An 18447-nucleotide genomic window follows, 5' to 3' on the forward strand; every position below is an offset into this window, starting at 1 on the left:
ATTTATATTGAAAATGACACTTGGCTCCAAACAGTAAAAACTTGGTTGGCTGACGAGGTCCCATCCACACCATTCGTTTAAAACACTGTTATACCACTTTAATAGTCATGGCTTCCCCCAAATTACCCTGGGAACTGTAGTTTGTTAAGGGTGCTGAGAGCTGCAAGGAGATCCCCTATTCCCTCCACAGAGACATCGTTCTTCTTCACCGTGCTCAGAGTATTCAAAAGTTGCCTTGCTGACTCTCCCTCCCTTTTCGCTTCCATCAAAGGGAGAAAAAAGCAACAATCTTGGAACCAGTCACAACCCTGAGAGTTTTGGCTTTTACAGAAGTCCTAGTGTGAGCTATCTTGGGATATTCCCAAAAGCCTTTTCCTCCTGCGGGAGCAACATAGTGAAGCTTACGCAGGACTGAGAAGAGCAGGGAGGGAGCTATCCAATATGTACTTTCCCAGAAACCCCCATGGGATCTAAGGCAAGAATGATGAGGCACCATGCCTGGCTGCTTGATGTCATCTGAGATCTAGGGACCTCACCACAAACTAACTCATAGAGGTGTGCTTAGCATCCTACAGGGTTAGTGTAAAAAAAAATAGAAAATAGAAAAGCCAGTCAGTGTTTTACTGCCTTGTTATATGCTTTCTAGAAATAAAATTCTTCTAATGGTGAGGAGGATGGGGTGAACAAGGATGGGGAACTTGTGGCTCTTCAGATAACATTGGACTACAACACCCATCATCCTTGGCTATTGGCTGCACTGGCTTAGGCTGATGGGAGTAGAGTCCAACAACATAAGAACATACGAAGTCAGACCATTGATCCATCCAGCTGTCTGACTGGCAGCTGCTTTCAAGGATTTCGGGCAGGGTTCTCTCACAGTCATAGCTGAAGATGCTGTGGATTGAACCTGGGACCTTCTGCTTGCAAAGAAGATGCTCTCCCCAAACATCTGAGGATCACCAGGGACAGGCCATAGCTCAGTGGTAAAGGCCATGTTTTGCATGCAGAAGGTTCCAGGTTCAATCGCTGCTGTTTCCAGGTAAGTCTAGGAAAGAATCCCACTGGAAATCCTGGAGAACCACAGTCAGTATGACTAGATAATACTGAGCCAGACGCTCAGAGCATGAGGCAGCTTCCTATGATTCCTATCCATGCCAAAGGACCATCACTATTGTAAAAGGAAGTATTAGAACAAGGTGATGAATCCCTCTAAATTTCTGTAAATACTTGCTCTTACTAGTTCTCTTCTCAGACAAAGCAGAAACATGGAACATGTCTAAACACCACCTTTCTTTATCCCCCTTGATCACTCTCAAGAACAATACTGTGAATCAGTTCCTTACTGAATACTTTGTCGTACAGCCAATCACTGATTTATGGAATTTGTTGTCAGAAGATGTGGTGCTGCTCAGTAAATCAGATGGGAGGAAAGGACAAACTCATAGAGGGAAAGTCTTGCCAGTGACTATCAGTCCGGATAGCTCAGATGGTAGCATGGTACTGACAATGCCAAGATGTTCTGTACGGAACAGCTGCATATTCCTGCAATGCATGGGGGTTGGACTAGATGGTCCTCAGGGTCCAACTATGATCTATCAGTCTATGATCTACTATATGGACTATATAGAGTCCACATGCTCATATGCTATCTCTCTCTCTCTGAGTAGCAATTGAGTGGAACAAATGTGAGAATTGCTATTGTTTCCTGTTTGCGGGTGTCCTGTAGGCACCTGACTGGCCACTGTAGGATGCTGGGTTAGATGGACCTGTGCTCTGATCCAGCAGGGCTTTTCTTCAGTTCTTAGGTTGCAGTACAAGGAAGGCAGCAGAAGAACCATTTCAGAAAGAGCCCAGTCAGAAGAGGGGTGACTGCCATACCTTGCAGATTGGATCCCATTCTTTGAAGAGCCACTGTAGGATTTCTTCTTCTCCACAGGCATCACGTCCACGTACCCACCAGCGTTGTCCCCAATGACCCCTGCATGCACAGCAGCTTTGCAGATACTGGAATTCTGAAAGGTCATAGAACAACCACAGTCACTTACAAGGGGCCCAGAGGCATCGCATGGAACTCAACCCATGTTGCATACTAGCTGGGACATTATTCACACAAAGACAGTTCCAGGTTATCATTTTGTTATCGCTTGGCCTGTGCCAGGGCTGAGGGCACAGAGCATTCAACACCAGCTCCAGCGCTCAGCATCCTGGTCCAAAATTAATCCTCAATTCCCTCATCGACAGCAATGTCCACCCCAGCGCCTTTCAAAAAGCAACATTAATTTTTAAAAATAAAATACAGGCCCATGTATACCTTTATACCAGGTTATTTCCAGATCACATTAAATTTTACCAAAATGTCAAGCCTAACTTGAGAGAATCACAACCATTGACGGATCACTGCATATTAAAAGCTATTTGGAAAAGAGGGAAATGGCACGGAACACCGAAGCTGTAGGGGAAGCCAGTCTTTGGATTCAAGAGGATTTGTGGATAGGCAGCTACAGAGGAAGAAAGAGCTAAAGCGCGCGCGCACACACACACACACACGTTGGAGATCATGGTCTCCCCTCCTTCTCTCCCACCCAAGCCATAAAAGGCAGGTTCTCTTTCATCCCTTTTAACATTTATCACTGCCTCTGTGCTGGCAGCTCTGCCCATTCCGACTGCCAGCTTGATTTGGCGGCTTCTATATATGGTCAAGGAGAGCGGAGGAACACAGCTGAAGCAGATATGCTTTGAATTTGCCTGAGTATGCAGCCACAAAGCATCTAAAACCGGTACATTAAAAAAAATATATCACCCTGTCCCCAAGGAAGTCAGACAGGCCATTATTCTGCAGCTATGCACTACGGAAGCCTCCCTTTCCAATAGTTCTTTCCAAAGCCTTCATTTCCGGGCTGTTCTGCCTTCTGAAATTCACCTCCGGTGCGGTCAAGGCACACCCCTGCCACCCCCTTACCCCCTGGTGCTGCCTTTCGCTTGCTCCCAGCAAAGAGTTTCTTATCTTCACTACCAAGTTGCAAAACTGTTTAAAGAGGATAAGCCCCAGCACAGGAAGGAATTTCCTCCCTTCCTTAAAAAACAGCAATTAGAATGATGGCCAAGCAGCCTCAGTCTCTCTATCCCTAGCCTGGAATGCATCCACACCATGCATTTGATAATTTTCAAATCCAACTTCTTTACTTATAAATTGATGGAGAACCGGGGGGGGGGATGAGAATTTTTTGGCACAGTGCTGTGGGAGGAACAAAAACCCATATCAGCAAAATCACTTAACCAACAGAAATGCAGGCAAGAGAGAAAAGAAATCCTGATAACACTTTACTGAGCTTACTGAACAAAAGCTGCATATAGGTTCACTAGAAAGGAACAGAGAGATTTTGACTTTCTTTGTTCCAGCCTTGTACATAGCAGGGAGACATACAATCAAGCATACAGCCTGTTAATTCTAAGTTTGCATGCAATGTTTATGCAAATATGTCTTCTTTTTAATCTTATTTTGGAGGGAGGGGTTGGATTTTCTCTTTGTTGGCAATACACAACACCATGCCCCCCCAACTGCTGTCCGCTGTGTTTCATTTTACTATCAACTTTATGAGTGAATAATAGAATATAAATCTACTCCTGTCCCCATGCTCCCCCCAAAGTTATTAATTTCAGCAACCTGCTTGTTCAGTGGAGTGGGGAGCCTTGGCGTTGACACTATTGTCAAACAATCGGGAATCAGAAACCCTTGCTGCAAATCAGATCCCACTCTACATTCTGCCCAACCTTGGCTGTTATAAGCTTGTATTTCAATATGGTTTTCTTTTCTTTTTCTTCCCCTTCCCCCTTGTCTGTTTTAGAAACAGCTGAGCACCATCCCTTGCTCTCTGCAGGGTGGCAGAATGGCATTCTAACTCAGGAAACCACTTTTATGCAGGGTTTTGATGGGCCATCTGGCTTTGATGATAAGCTTTCACTACTTTTGACTGTTTGCTTCCTCAGTTCATCCAAGCCTGGAGTGCGCCTCCGGCACATTTGTGGTCTCATTATTTTGCCACTGATTACAAGCACTCTGGCTCCTTGAGCTCTCAAGAGCGTTTCCAGAGCTACCGTGACCTCTTTCCCTGCAAACATACCTCTGCAGTCCTGAGCCAGCTAAAATAGTATGCTGGTTTCTATGGGAAAAAAGTGAGCTTGTCTTTCTTTTTCTTTTTTTTTCATTCAAGTCACACAGGCCAAAATTAAGTGTTCTTTATCCCCATGGAGGAAAGCACACCAAACAGGTCTCAGGCAGAGGGGGAACCAAAAAAAGCTTCAGTCTTTATGGGGCTGCAGAGGGGAAAGATGCCTTGAGTCCAAGGTCCTCTGCAAAGACTGGTTCCTACTTCCCTATAGCCCTGTGCCATGACCAGAGTTCATTTTGGATACACATGTACTCAAGCAAATGAGCTAAATCAGGGGATGGAAAGCTTTACCGGCCATGGGCCGGATCACTCCCAAGGAGATCGTCGGTGGGCCGGACTGGCGCAGCGCAACGCCGGAAATCACGTCTGCGCATGTCCACGGCACTAGAAATTGCTTCTGTGCATGCCCAGATGCTGAAAATCATGTCTGCGCAGAAGCGATTGTCAGTGTCTGCACATGCACAGAAGCAATTTCTGGTATCTGCACGTGCACAGATGCAATTTCTGGTGCCACTTGGTGAGTCGCTGCGCTTTAGCGCAGTGTGCGGGGGACTTGCCAAGCGGGCGGCTCAGTTTGCGGGCAGCTCATGGGCTGGTAAAATGGTCTTCGTGGGACACATCTAGCCCATAGGCCACACATTGATGACCCCTGAGCTAAATGATGTGTAAAGGGCAAAATTTAAAGCCCAATATGGAAATCTGCTTGGTCTCCATTTTGCAAAAAGTCACCTGCCATATAAAGAACATGGACCAATTCACACAGGGTCTCTGCACTTGATCACTTCATGCTTCCAAGCAGAAGTAATATAGTGTAGTCAATGTGATACCCTCCAGGTGTTGCTGGACTACGAATCCCATCACCTTTGATCCAAGGCTGTGCTGGCTGGGGCTGTTGTCCAAAAACAGTGGAAGAGTGCCAAGTTAACTACTCATGTGGTTGCTCATACCCTCCAACATTTTCATCCCCCATAATCACTGGACCTTCAGCACTTTGGCCCGTCCTTGCTGACTCGCACCAGAGTAACCGTCTTTTGCTCCAGTAGTCTGACACGAGGACTCACACCAGAGTACTGGACCAAAAGCTGGGACATTCCAGGATGCAAACAGAAGTTGGGGTTGGTTTCTGTGATTTGGGGATGTCCCGCTTAAAATGGGACAGTTAGGGGGTATGTCAACAGTGATGAATTTCCAATAGTTATTGAAAACAAGTCTTCTTGCCCAGGCATTCCCTGGCCTTTGATACTTGTGTTAACAATTCTTGGTTCTGTATGTGTAGATTCTGTCCTATTTTTCTAGTTATTGTAAACCATTTTTAGTTTATTAATGAAAGGCTGTCTAAAAAAGAATTCAAGTAAATTAGTACTATTATTCATTCATTCTTTATGAGAGAGAGAGAGAGAGAGAGAGAGAGAGAGAGAGAGATCAACTCAACCACTTGAGTGCCAATCTTTATGTGTTGGAAGTGCAATGGAAATCCCAGGGCCAACCCTCCCATTAGGCAGAATGAGGCCATGACCAAACTGTGTGCAATCATCAGTTCATCCTGTAGGCATCAAGCGATAACTATGCACACTGGCACATATTTCTTTAGCACAAACCTTCCCTGGCCAGCCTTCCATCCCCTCCTTCTACTGTATATCCAATTAAGTCCACTACTCATAACTGCGAAAGCCAAGGCAGTTGAGCAATCATATTTGGGTGGAAAGCCATGCTTCCATTCAACCCATTGCTGAAGATCTGACAGAAGAGTGCTAACTTAGGATCTAAAGAGGAGTTTAAAAGAAACCAGTTCATACAAAGAAATAGATCTTATGCTAAGGCCACACAGTGTCCAAAATGAGCTTTATCCCTTGCAGGGAAACAACTGTAAGTTTTTGTTTGGGTTTTTCTCCTTTTTTAAAACGCAATTCAAGAAGCTCTACAGTAGGAACAAAATCATCAAATAATTTGGACCATTCTAGCTGTGCAGTAGTAACTTTATTCCACTGCCAACCCACACGTTGATTAAACACTGTCAGGCTCTGTTGCCAGCCAACAATTTTGGAGAGCAAAGATTTGGTCTCCAAACAAGATGGATGTTGTTCTTGAACACATCCCTAATTCAACAGGGAATAAATGTTTTTGGCTCCTTCTGCTGAGCCCTAAGAACTCCTGGTGTGTTAAGCCTCTGTGCTATAGACATGCAGAGGATGTTCACCTTCTGGCATAGAGTATCTCATGGTTTTTCTATCTGCTCAAGGAATCATAAGAATTACAGGCCTGCTCTGTAATGTCCCTATGCCAACCTTCACCAAATGAATGGCCTCTGGGTGCTTTGAACTACAACTCCTCTCAGGCCCAGTCAGCATGGGCCTGCTCAGTGCTGTTCAATGATGTTCCAGCTCAATGCTGTTAGCATACAGAGGATGCCACTCTTCTAACATTGACTATATCATGATTTTTGTCCACTTACTCAAGAAATCCTGGGAACCGTAGGCTTCCCAAAGTGCTGAGAATTCTCTTCTGGCAATCCTCTGGCTGCCGGTGAACTACAAATTCTGTCACTTGCCTATATAATATGAGTCTGCCTCCACCTTACATTTATCACATGGAAAGCAGGTTTGCAGCCACATCTTAGCTCAACGTGTTAAAACACCCTTATGTATTTATTTATTGGTAAACCACTTTGAGATTGTTTGGGTAATAAATGAAAGGAATAAACCTCATCCAGCTTTATCTGCCTCTCTTCAGGAAAGCCTTCAGATTTCTCAATGGCACAGCCTGGCTTGCACTCTGGATGTGATATACAGCACTCGTAAGCGGGCTCACTTTCACGATTGGTGGAAGGTGGCCTGTCATTCATAAAACTACAGAAGCCGAAAATGCCACAACAGCTCCACTGTGTATGTACAGCCCATTTTGCCAAGCAGGATGAAAAGAAGGTTACTTACATCTGCGTAAATGTTGGTGCCATACACCGGTGCCCAGTAGGATGGCTCATCTTTGCAGTAAGCTGGGCAGTAAGACCTGAAAGGCAATGCATTGAAATGAGCATCTTGCACCACGGACAGCCAATGAGTTTTTGGACTCCACCTAGGAAGTTTTTGGACTCCACCTCCTGTGAGCCACAGAAAGCCTGGCCAATGGTCAGGGATGATGAGAGAGTTGTGGCCCAGCAATATCTGGAGGGCACTGTATGAGAATAGCTGTTTCCCTACAGAGCCACCTTCACTACCCCTTATGTTACAACAATGAGCTTTTAGGCAGGAAGCTCCGGATTCTGTCTCCCACTACCCTACAAAATTTGCCTGGCACAGATATATATTTGAACAGCCTTGCTGGATCAAACCAAGAGTCATTGTCAGCTGGTGAAGGAATTCGCTCCTGGGAGTCACCAGCTACTGTTTTTGCAGTTACTGGGCCAGATGGGGAAGAGAATTCCTTACCACTGACTGGTGAGAGGCAACAGGGAGGCAGGATTGGCTCAGCCAGCACCTTCCAAGCTCTGTGGCTACTGACCAGCTAGCAGCTTCAGAAGATATTACCACATTGGGAGCTGCTAGTCAATCAGGAACTGAATGAAAAGCCCCTGCTACTCACTTACCTCCCAGTGAGGGAGCTGTTTCTCCTCTCTGTGGTGCTGACTGTCCCCACCAGAGAACCATCCCACCAGCTATTGCTGTTTCCTGTAGATTTTCCTGGCCTTCTCTCTGCTTTCACCAGTCTTGCTTTTGACTTCCAGGTGTCTCTTGAATATTTTTTTTAAACTGACAGGCTTATACCATTGTTTAAAATATCCTATGAGTGGCTGTTCATTTTTATGATTGCATCATAGTGCTTTTAATGTTTCTGCGTTGCTGAACATCACCCTGATGTTTTGCAAGAGTGCGGCATATAAATACTTTATATGAGTAAAATAAACAAATGAATTTCCCTTTCATTGCAATGGGGACTCATGCAAGGGGAGGTCCTGGGCCACTCATACCCACCAAGTATAACTCCAGCGTTTACCTTGGGCAATGAGTGGCTGGCTTCTTGAACTGGCAAAGCTCCGCTACTGTGGTGTAACAATCCAGAGTCTGCACTGTGGAAATGAACACAGGGTCAAGTTGCGAGGTCCATGGGATGGAAGGAAGCACTTAAGAAAGACTCCCCATGCACACACCACCCATTGCATATTAAGAGGACCAGTTCCAGGGGTGAGAAGTCCTTGGGCAAAGGGTCCTCTGGTGCTGCTGCAGCAGGATCAAGCAGAGAGAGGAAATATGCATCCTGAGTAGGAGCTCCTGAGTGGCTCAGTCATCCCCTTGAAAGCCTTGCAATTGCTGATTGGAAAGCAGCCTCCGTTGATGTCAGGAACTGCTAGCCCAGGCATAGGCAAACTCCAGCTCTCCAGATGTTTGGGACTACAATTCCCATCATCCCTGACCACTGGTCCTGTTAGCTAGGGATGATGGGAATTGTAGTCCCAAACATCTGGGAGGCTGGAGTTTGCCTGTGCCTGTGCTAACCAGTCGGTGATAAATGAAACACCCCCTGCCGTCCCTGGATCACTAGTAAGGGAGGACCATTAAGCATCCTCTGGTGGACCCCTTCTGTCAGCGAACCTGTCTTGGCTGCTGTGAACCAGCCGGGTCCAGTCACCCTTTACATTTCCCTTGGTGATTCCAGAGTGACGCAAACTCCAAGGGCATGGTAGGAAATTTAAAAGGGAGTCTAAATCCAGATATCTGAAACTGTTGAGGATCAGAAGCAAAGAAAAATTCAGGGGCCATCCAGGGAAGACAGCTGGTGCTTTAACGGGTGTAAGGCTCCTTGAAGCAGCTGGAAGGCAGAGTGCCGAAAGATGCCAGCCCTGCACATCCAAGTCCCTTCTCTTCAAACAGTTTTACACAAAGGAGACATTTTTGAGAGTCTTTATCTTGGAGATCGGCTAAACTGCAAAAAGATTCCTTCATTTAAAAAGAGGGAAGGAATCCAAGGTTTTTTTCTTCTTTTTAAGTGGCCTCATTCTTCCATGTAAGTGTCCTGTCCGGTCTGCACTCTGTTCCTGGCAGATTATAAGTCGCATCCTAACTTTAAAAGGTTTTTGATGGCATTGCTTTTGAAAGTCCCTCTCCCCCCCTTTCTGTCTCTAACTTTCTAATGCCTTTGTTCAGGCGAACAGGGGTCTGGCACACACACACACAAAAAGCTGTGTTTAGCCTGGATCAGAACTGTAACTGGATGGAAAATGGGTCTGTTTCAGGACAATGCCAGAGTTAGCTTTTTTGAGTGTTTGTGTGTGTTCTTTTTTTCTTGGAGCTTTCATGCTCTTGTCATAATTATGCATATTGTTTTTACAGGCACATGAAAGAGACACACATCTTGATGGCTGGGGTGGCGGGGGAAGCCAAGAGGAAGAGATTGTTTCAGTTCAAAGTAAATTGCAGGACACATTTTGGACCAACCTAATCAAAACCGAGATTTTGAAAGCAGCTCCTTTGCTGTTTCTTGTCACAGATTGACAATGCAACTAGCAATGTTCGTTAGTATTATTATTTTCATTATTATTTCACCTAGACAACAATTTTTACTTATAATGTTCTTCACCATGTTTTCTGTAAGTCTTTGCAACACCTCTGCAAAGTAGGTCACTCCTAATCTCATTTTAGAGATGAGTAACAGCCAGATGCCATCAGAAAATCATTATAATGGAAGAGATTGTGGCTACTTTCACAGCATTCATTTAAAGGACTATGATAATACAGCCATGGCTTCCCCCAAAGAACTCTGGGAGCTGTAGTTTGCGAAGGGTGCTGTGAGTTAATAGAAACACTGTGCTGCAATTCACAGAGGGGTTTAACTAGGGTTGCCATACGTCTGGAATTTCCCAGACATAGCCAGAATATGGCAACAGGAAACAGTGCCTGGGCTCAACAGCCTTTGTGTCTAGATTTCCTCTTTTAGAAATATGGCAACCCCCAAGTTTAACAGTAATTTCCTCTTCACAGAGAACTCTGGGGACTACAACTCTGTGAGGGAATTATCAGCCACCAAGTGGCATTCTTGAGTGGAGCTTTGAAATGGGTTCAGCAACACCTGACAATAAGTTGATTGTTGGATCAAGAGAAGCTGTCTTTTGAGTGCTGTTTTACAGAGTAGCTTTGCCAAGTCCTCTGCAAGATCCCCTGTTCTGTCCCCACAAGTCCACGTGTCAAACCTGGCCCACAAGAGGTGGGGGAGAGAGCAGCCTGACCTGTCTGCCAGATCCCACCCCCCACATCCTTGATGTAAACCAAAGACCAGTTCTAGTATAATGTACAGTTCTAGGAAGCTTTTCCATGCCTAACAAACCCCTGAATGGCATGGTATCTTACCAGCTATTATAGGCTCCCTATAAAGAAAACTTACCTGTGACTTTCGAAACAATGAAGGAATTAGAAGGTTTGAATTTGCTGTGAAATGCAAAAGACAGAAAACAAAAAGTATTAACTGGCTGTTTCTAACGAAAAGATATGCACTGAATAAATCAAATCTCCATGCACCGTTATAGGAGGACCAGCATCTGTTAGATATCGGAAGTAGGCAGGATAAAAGAGTAAGCATGCATAAATTCCAGATTTTGTAACTGTTAAACAAGCCCCTGCTGGTGGGCATATCACAAGTTGACCTGCAGCCACTAGCAGGAGTGTGTGTTTGTCTATTTAATGCCATGAAAATACTCACCAGCATTTATTTATTTTTCTGAATTATACTTCAGTTAAAGGCAGAAGAGTAAACAGGCCATTTTTCTGTGATCATTTGGCCACCCCTAAAGGAGTCTGAAGTTTGAAGCTTCAGGTTTCTCAGATTAATAATAGTATGTCAGGAACTCCATTTCATAGGTGGAGAAGGGACCAATCAGAAGATAATGGAAGTCACACACATAGCCATGACTCAGCATTTCCTTAAAGAGCATCACTGCTGAAGCTGGAGTTAGACTTTCACTTCTGCAGATCCTGATTTATTCCCTCTCTCTTAATGCTAGAACTCAAAATCTTCCTGTGAAACTGAATGACAGGACATTCTGGATGGGCAGATGAAAGTACAGTGGTACCTCAGGTTACAGACTCTGCTAACCCAGAAATAGTACCTCGGGTTAAGAACTTTGCTTCAGGATGAGAACAGAAATCGCATGGTGGTGCGGCGGCAATGGGAGGTCATATTAGCTAAAGTGGTACCTCTTTCAGGTGGTACCAAGTGGTACCAAGTTTCAGGTTAAGAACGGACCTCCAGAACGAATTAAGTTCTTAACCCGAGGTACCACTGTAGTTTTTTGCAGAAAACACAATGGAATTCACCCCCAATTGCTTAGATACTTTAAAGGGGAGATAAACAAATTCACAGAAGATAAGGCTATGAGCGATTAGATCTAAGCAGAACCTCCACATTCAGTGGCAATATACCTCCAAATATTGGCCCATGGGCAACAGAATAAAGGGAAGGCTTCTTCTTTCAAGCCCTCCCTGCAGGCTTCCCAAAGTCATCCGGCTGGCCATTGTAAGTAAACACTATCCTGGGCTAGATCTGGCTAGATCAATCTTGTGATGTCCATATGCCCTTGACTACAGAGCCTTCCAGGCAGCTCAGTAAATGTAGAAACCAACTGGTGACTGCAGCAGGCCCAAGTTAAAATGTGATCTCACCAAAACCATCACCCATAATACTTACTGCTCAGATTCCCCCCCCCCCCCGTAGTAAATTACCTTGATGATTGGATGCCATTTCTTGAAGACTTCACAAAGAAATCTGCTCTGCCTTTCCTGGTGATGTCTACAAGGCCTCCTCTGTTATCCAGCACCCCAGAATGGATGGCAGCCCGACATATACTCGATGACTGCAAGGAACATTATTTTTACAGAAGACAGTTAACAGAGTAAGACTCTTCCTAGCTGATGAATAGCTTGCATTTTTGGTAGCAGTCTGTCATTAATCCAGAGCAGGGGTCATCAATGTGGTGCCCCTGGGTGCCACAGTGCCCTCCAGTACCCCCCTATGGCACCTGGAAAAGGCCTCAATAAATATTCTCCCCCCCAAAAAAAATCTGTAATGTATGGGAGACTGTTTGCTGTTCCTGCTCAGTTTCTGTTTGTTCTGGCTCAGCTTCTCCTACATTGAATACATCCCCTTAAACATGCCCATATGCCATCAGATGTCAGAACACCCTCCCTCCCTTTAGTTCTGAACAGAGGAGAGGCTGAAAGAGTTTCTCTCTATGAGTGAGTGTAGTGGTGATTAATGAAGATGCTTTTTTTCCAATGATTGCATCAATTTGTGGCCCTCTTTTTCTGCTCTTTTTGATCTGAAATCCATTTTGTATTGTGTCATGTCCCTATGGCAGCAATCTTGTAACTGATGCCCATAGGGCTGTCTCAAAATCCTGAATTGATCTAGTGGCACTTGCCATTCATAGCCTACAAGCCACAATTAATATGGAGCATAGCTGACAACATTGATTTACAAAATACCAACACACACACACACACACACACGGATTGGAATGAGTACAAGGGAAACCTGGACTTCAAGGGTGGAATGTAAAAATTGTTGATTTTCTTTGCTGATCACTAAATGAATGCTACTGTTTCTGTGCTTTGGTTTTATTGTAGATCTTTTAATTTTAGTTTTATTATTACAATTGTACATTGCCCTAGAAGTTTATGTTGAAGGATGTGGCTCATACATTTCGTATATAAAATGCTTGCCGTTATTAGAGACAGAGCCAAGAGGAATGTGACCTATCAGGAGTAAGCTAGAGCAGTATCTGTCTGGATGGAGCCAGGGTAAGGCCTAGCTAGTGATGCATGATGTCTAGCAGAATTTCGAGCTCCAACAGAATCTGGAGCTTCTTCATTCTGCAGACATCCCAGTTTTGGAGGCCAGACATCATGCATTTATTTATTTTTTATGGGAGTGGCCCTATTGAACTGAAAGCCACCTACACAGAACACAAGGCTGTGATTGTGTGCTTGGCTTTTATCCAGGGTGAGTATGCCTGGTGGTTCTATCATCACGCAGGTCACTAAGGCACATCATTATCCTCCATTTCTTGGGACTTGCAAATATCTCTCTGTTTATTACTTTATTACTTACGCTTTCATAGGTGAAGGTTCCGAACACTTTTGCGTTATTGTTCAAGCAGCCAGCAGGACACAGGTATCTAGCAAAACAAAATGTGTATAGTTAGCCATGTAATAGTCTTCAGGCCTTTCGGAACTATCTGTAGACCCTGCCTAAAACAGAGAACCCACTTTTTATTTTTATCATACATTCTGACTTGCCCATTCTTCTCTGTCTCTCTCTTGTTCCTCCTTCCTCCCTTCATTTTTCCTCCTCCTTTGAACCCCAAATGAATAAAACCTTCCCCTGAAATGGGGTGATAAGGATTTGTTTTAAGTTTTCATGTGTGCTGAAACTCAGTCTAAGTTTGTTTTTTAATCATTTAACCATATCAGTTAAGAAACATGGATACATATGCTATAATGTTATTGTTTTAGTTAAATAAATTGTTTAAATTGTTATAAAGGAAATGATTATTTTTCTCCTTGCAATAAAATACAGCAGAAAAGTTGTCCAAATATAAATACCGTATTTTTTTGCACCATAACACTCACTTGTTTCCTCCTAAAAAGTAAGGGGAAATGTCTGTGCGTGTTATGGAGGAAATGCCTACGGGTGGCATGCCTACGGATTTTCCTCCTCTAAAAACTACATGCGTGTTATGGTCGGGTGTGTGTTATAGAGCGAAAAATACAGTAATAATTTCATAATCACCTGTCTTTGTATTTCTAATAGTATAACCAAATCAGTGATTTTTTTATATAACTGTAAAAACTACTTTGAAAATAAATTATTCCAAAAATGAAACCTTCATTTGGTTGCAAATATTAAGATTACACCAGCAAGAATAGGTCTTTCTGTAAAAAAAATATGATTTAAATCAAGTCTTACTGACTAGTGACTTAAATGGACACATGGCATTTCAAGAAGCACTTTTCAATGGCAAAACAAAATTAAAAAATCCAATAGATCTAGGCTGAGTGTGGGCTATGTTGCAAAAGCAAGTACTCAGACTCCACTGATTTGCAAATTAAATGTTGTGCAGCCTTACTAACCTCATTTGAACTACCCACGTTTTTAAGGAGAAACAATAACAAAAAAAAGCAATGCATAAAAACGGAACACCATCCCCACTCTACATTTTCAAACAACCCTCTCTTTAATACCAATGTTTGGTTTGGATTTGGCATGCTTCCCTCCCCAGTCTCCCCCCCAACACACAAAAAAACCCCAAAGTGATAAACTGTACTGTACTTTAACTAAAACCATCACACGCAGGCTTGGTGGGTGGAGGCAATTGATGGTCCAGCTGAGATAAGTAAACATTGCTGGAGCGAGGGTGCTGAAAGGTCAGTGCCAACATTAGCCAAACAGTGTCGGCCACTTTGGGAACTGCGGGTTACACATTGCAGGCACTTACACGAAATCAACTGAGGCCCCTTAATCTTGGCTGAATTTGGCTGCGTCATTTGCATGAACGGGCCCTGAAAGGCTGGCTTCATAGACAAGGGGCTTCTACACAGCCACTGGATCCGTGTCACAACAAACAGAGCACAGCCCATCTTTTGCTTTGAAAATATAGTGTGACTTTGCCAAGGGTGAGGCCTCTGCTTTCCCAGCAAGGTGGGGAAAGGAAAGAGAGGGAGGGGGTGATTACCTGTTGCATGTCGATCCTTTGCATTTATCCCTCATTTTGGTGTCACACTTGATCACTTGTGCTGGAAGGGGGAAGAGGAAATATAGAACCATCAGCAGGGCAAGTACTGTAACACATATCCACATGGTCACACTTGTGTAGATGAAGCCTTCAAGCCGTTGCTAGACTACAACTCCCATCATCCATGACCATTGGCTATGCTGGTGATGGGTGTTGGAGTCCAACAAGATCTGCAGGGCCACAACTTCCCCAGCCTCAGTCTAGAAGCTTTAAGGGGGTTCTCTCTTTAAAAAGCTACAGGTGACCAAAAATTCCCTTGCAGGTTTGTTTGTTTTATATATATATATATAAACAAAAGCATCTTGAAACTTAGGAGACGGAGACAGTAATGTTCTCTTACTCATGTAAGACACAGCGGTTGGCTTTTCTTTCACAGGTTTTGTGGCTTTGGGCTTCCACACAGGTTTGCTGTCCGACACCTGGGGCGTCTCCACTTCGTTGGTCTCTTCGGTCTCGGGTTTTTGGACGTAACCGTCATCTTTTTTCACCCCAGCAGGTTGAAAGAAAAAGCATCTTGTTAATATTTAAGGTCAGTGGGGCAGGTGGTGGAGGCGCAGGGGATGGAGCGACTGCTCCCTTTAATTTACTTAGGGGGGTTGGCTGCATTGCCTAGAAGTTCGCTCCTGCTTGAAAGTTTAAAATGCAAAGCAAACAGAAGGGGAAAGTGGGTCGTTCTCCTCTAAAGGTCATATCCACATCACCACAGCACCTCTGTGGAGAGTACACTACAGATCCCAAGATTCTTTGGGGAAAGCCATGTGTTTTATATTTACGGTGTGGCTTTGACTGGAGTATGAAGTAACAAACAAGACCTGTACAAATATAAAAATTACTATCTGATTAGCCCAGGCATATGGAACCTCACACCTGGGGGCAGGCGTCAAATGGAGACCTCTATGCCTCTCTGTCCAGTCCATGAGATATCCCCAAGGCACACCCATTTATCTTCCAAGGCCACAATCTCTACTGGCCCCGCTTTGCACCCTCTGGGAGTATTTTTGCCTGGCCAGCAATGTGCCCTGGATCTCTGATTGTGACTCATGCTTTCCTAGATGGGGACTAGAGAAAGGTATGCAAGTTGGGTGTAGAAGCCAGCCACAGCACATCAGGAACCCTGGCGTTCATTGTGTTGCCACTGGCAAAGTTCTACTCAAAGTAGACCCACTGAAATTGATGAGCCTCAGTTAGTTGTGTCCAATCATTTCAGTGGGTCTGCTCTGTGTAGGACTATCATTGATACAGCCCATCTAGTCCAGCATCCTCTTCTCACAGTGGCTCACCAGATGCCTGTGAGAAACCTGAATGCAAGCACAGAGCTCTGCGCCTCTTCATCCATGGCTCTCAGTGAAGCATTCAGAAACATTACTGCCTCTGACTGTGGGTCGGAACCATACAAAGGGAGAGCGGGTGGACCTTGAAGCTAACCCATCAACAGCAAGCAGCTGGCCAGCAAACTGAGCAAGCACACAGATCCCCCTCCCTTTGGTCACACCCTTAAGGGGGAAATACAGTTCTACATTTGTATCTATGCATATGCATTAGCATACGCCAATTCTATTGACATCTTGCAAACCACTTAACCACGTACCTTTGTAACAGAGATTATTCTGGCACCTTCCTCCATAGCTAGGCGGGCATTCAGAACACGGCCTGCCGTTTTTATAAGGGGCTTCTCCGATCCAGTTGCCTCTGAAAAGTGAGCACACATTTTGAAAGTTCCTTAATTCCTCCTCTCTCAAGCATCCTCTGTTCCACACTTTAACATATGCAGTTGTTTCACTGGACTGTGCCAGGCCAGTTGCCTGGATCTTTACCCTCCTGAGACCTCTAAGCACCGTGGAGCTACGGAAGAACTGAATGTCCTTACTGTACTTACACATTGATAGATTACTGTAAATATGGGAAAAGATTACTCCCTTCCACAAATGTATAGTTCAGCAGCACTCTAGCGATAACTTGGCAGAGTTCAGAAGTGAAGCTGCCTTTTTATATACCTCACAACCAGCCAGTCACTGACGGGCTTTTGCCACTGGCTCCCCCTCGCTAGTTCCACAAAGCCGTTAGTCAAGGCTGCCTCCATTTCTTTCCTCACAGGACATTCAGGTGGCTGGAGGAACTTAGCACGGATGTTCAGGTCTTCCCCACTCAGGAACATGTTCCATTCCCCGTCCTGGAGAGCTTCCGAAGAGTCTTCCAAGAGATCCAAAATACTAGCTATGATGTGTGAGCCAGACAAATTGCCAGTGTCTGGGAACATCAGACTCACACAATGTTTCCTTCATGCTAACCCACTCATCCTTACTGGGCAGAAATCACTCAGCACCAAATTTGTCTTCAGGAGAGGCGAGAGGCCTACGTTTGAGCCACGCCTGTCCAGAAACACACTTCTCAAAACATTCAAAGGAGCAGGAGCTGCCATTTTGATACAAACAAGCCCACAAGATTCAAGGTTCGGATTAAGGATGCCTCTGTTCTACCTCCACTGTCAGGGGGTATTGTGCTTCTGGGCGCCAGTTGGTGGGAATCACAGGTGAGCAGAGTGCTGTTGTGCTCATGTTTGGCTTGCAGGCTTCCCATAGGCATTTGACCAGCCACTGTGATGCTGGACTAGATGGGCTATTGGTCTAATCCAGCAGACTCCTCTTATATTCTTAAGTGATGGAAGCACTGGTGGGGTCCAAACTGATTACATTTCCTCAACCCAGCCTGGTGTTCAACCTTGGTCTTTACACTATGGGGCTGTCTCCAGTGTTCTCCCGTGTTTGCAAGCATGAGGGCGGGCTCTTGCTCCAGCAGACAGGTGACTTTAAATATTGTGCAACAGAGAAATTGAATGTAACAGTTGCTCTAGCAATGGATTGTGCAATCTGTTGTGCAACAAAGTTACCAGCAAACTGATTATCTGCTTGCACAACAATGTTCTGCTGGTGCAACACATTTGGCTAGCAGATAAGTATACCACTAAGTGACTTTAACTTAGCATTACATTGGATACAATCCCCTGTCTTTTATGTCACCAGCAGCGCCACTGTCCCTAACTGACCCATTGGGCTTTGGCATTACTCATAACCAGAAAGACAGTTGGAAATAGCCTGCCCAGTTGCTGCCAACTGAGATAAAATATGCACAAAACTGCAATTACTTCAACCTGCATCCCTTATAGAGACAGGTGAATCAGTGCCTATCAAGTTCTCATCTTTCCAGCCCTAAGTTCAGCTCTCCACATATCCACATCTGTTTGTGGGTTTTTTGAAAACAAAAGTCCTCATGAAAATTCATCACCCCCTCATAATGTACACATTTTGGCACCTAATCAATTGCATTTTTACATATTATTTTCACTAATATATGCAGTCTTTACCCTCCTTTTCTGCATATTACTTGGCTGGAGAATTGCATTGCAACATTCAGAAAAGTGCAAATTTCAAAGGATCTCTGTGCTTCAGTTCATATGTTGTTTCAGAAAACCCAAATTTGTTAGATTCCCCTTTAAAGGGGAAG

At 44.5% G+C, this 18447-nt stretch overlaps 1 protein-coding gene across 1 annotated transcript in view; it reads right to left on the bottom strand.

The window, feature by feature from the left end:
- CRISPLD2 (cysteine rich secretory protein LCCL domain containing 2) overlaps nucleotides 1-18447 on the bottom strand; it is a 47347-nt gene that overhangs the window by 2103 nt on the left and 26797 nt on the right. Inside the window, exons 6-14 of the mRNA XM_082232949.1 lie at nucleotides 16535-16635; nucleotides 15287-15424; nucleotides 14887-14947; nucleotides 13263-13329; nucleotides 11876-12006; nucleotides 10542-10585; nucleotides 8160-8232; nucleotides 7100-7175; nucleotides 1879-2012 (exon numbers count right to left, since the gene is read on the bottom strand). Of these exons, the coding sequence (XP_082089075.1) occupies nucleotides 1879-2012; nucleotides 7100-7175; nucleotides 8160-8232; nucleotides 10542-10585; nucleotides 11876-12006; nucleotides 13263-13329; nucleotides 14887-14947; nucleotides 15287-15424; nucleotides 16535-16635 (825 nt within the window). The remainder of the gene's footprint in view (nucleotides 1-1878; nucleotides 2013-7099; nucleotides 7176-8159; nucleotides 8233-10541; nucleotides 10586-11875; nucleotides 12007-13262; nucleotides 13330-14886; nucleotides 14948-15286; nucleotides 15425-16534; nucleotides 16636-18447) is intronic.

The sequence above is a fragment of the Podarcis vaucheri genome, assembly GCF_965113315.1.
Source record: "Podarcis vaucheri genome assembly, chromosome: 7".
Classification (NCBI taxonomy): domain Eukaryota; kingdom Metazoa; phylum Chordata; class Lepidosauria; order Squamata; family Lacertidae; genus Podarcis; species Podarcis vaucheri.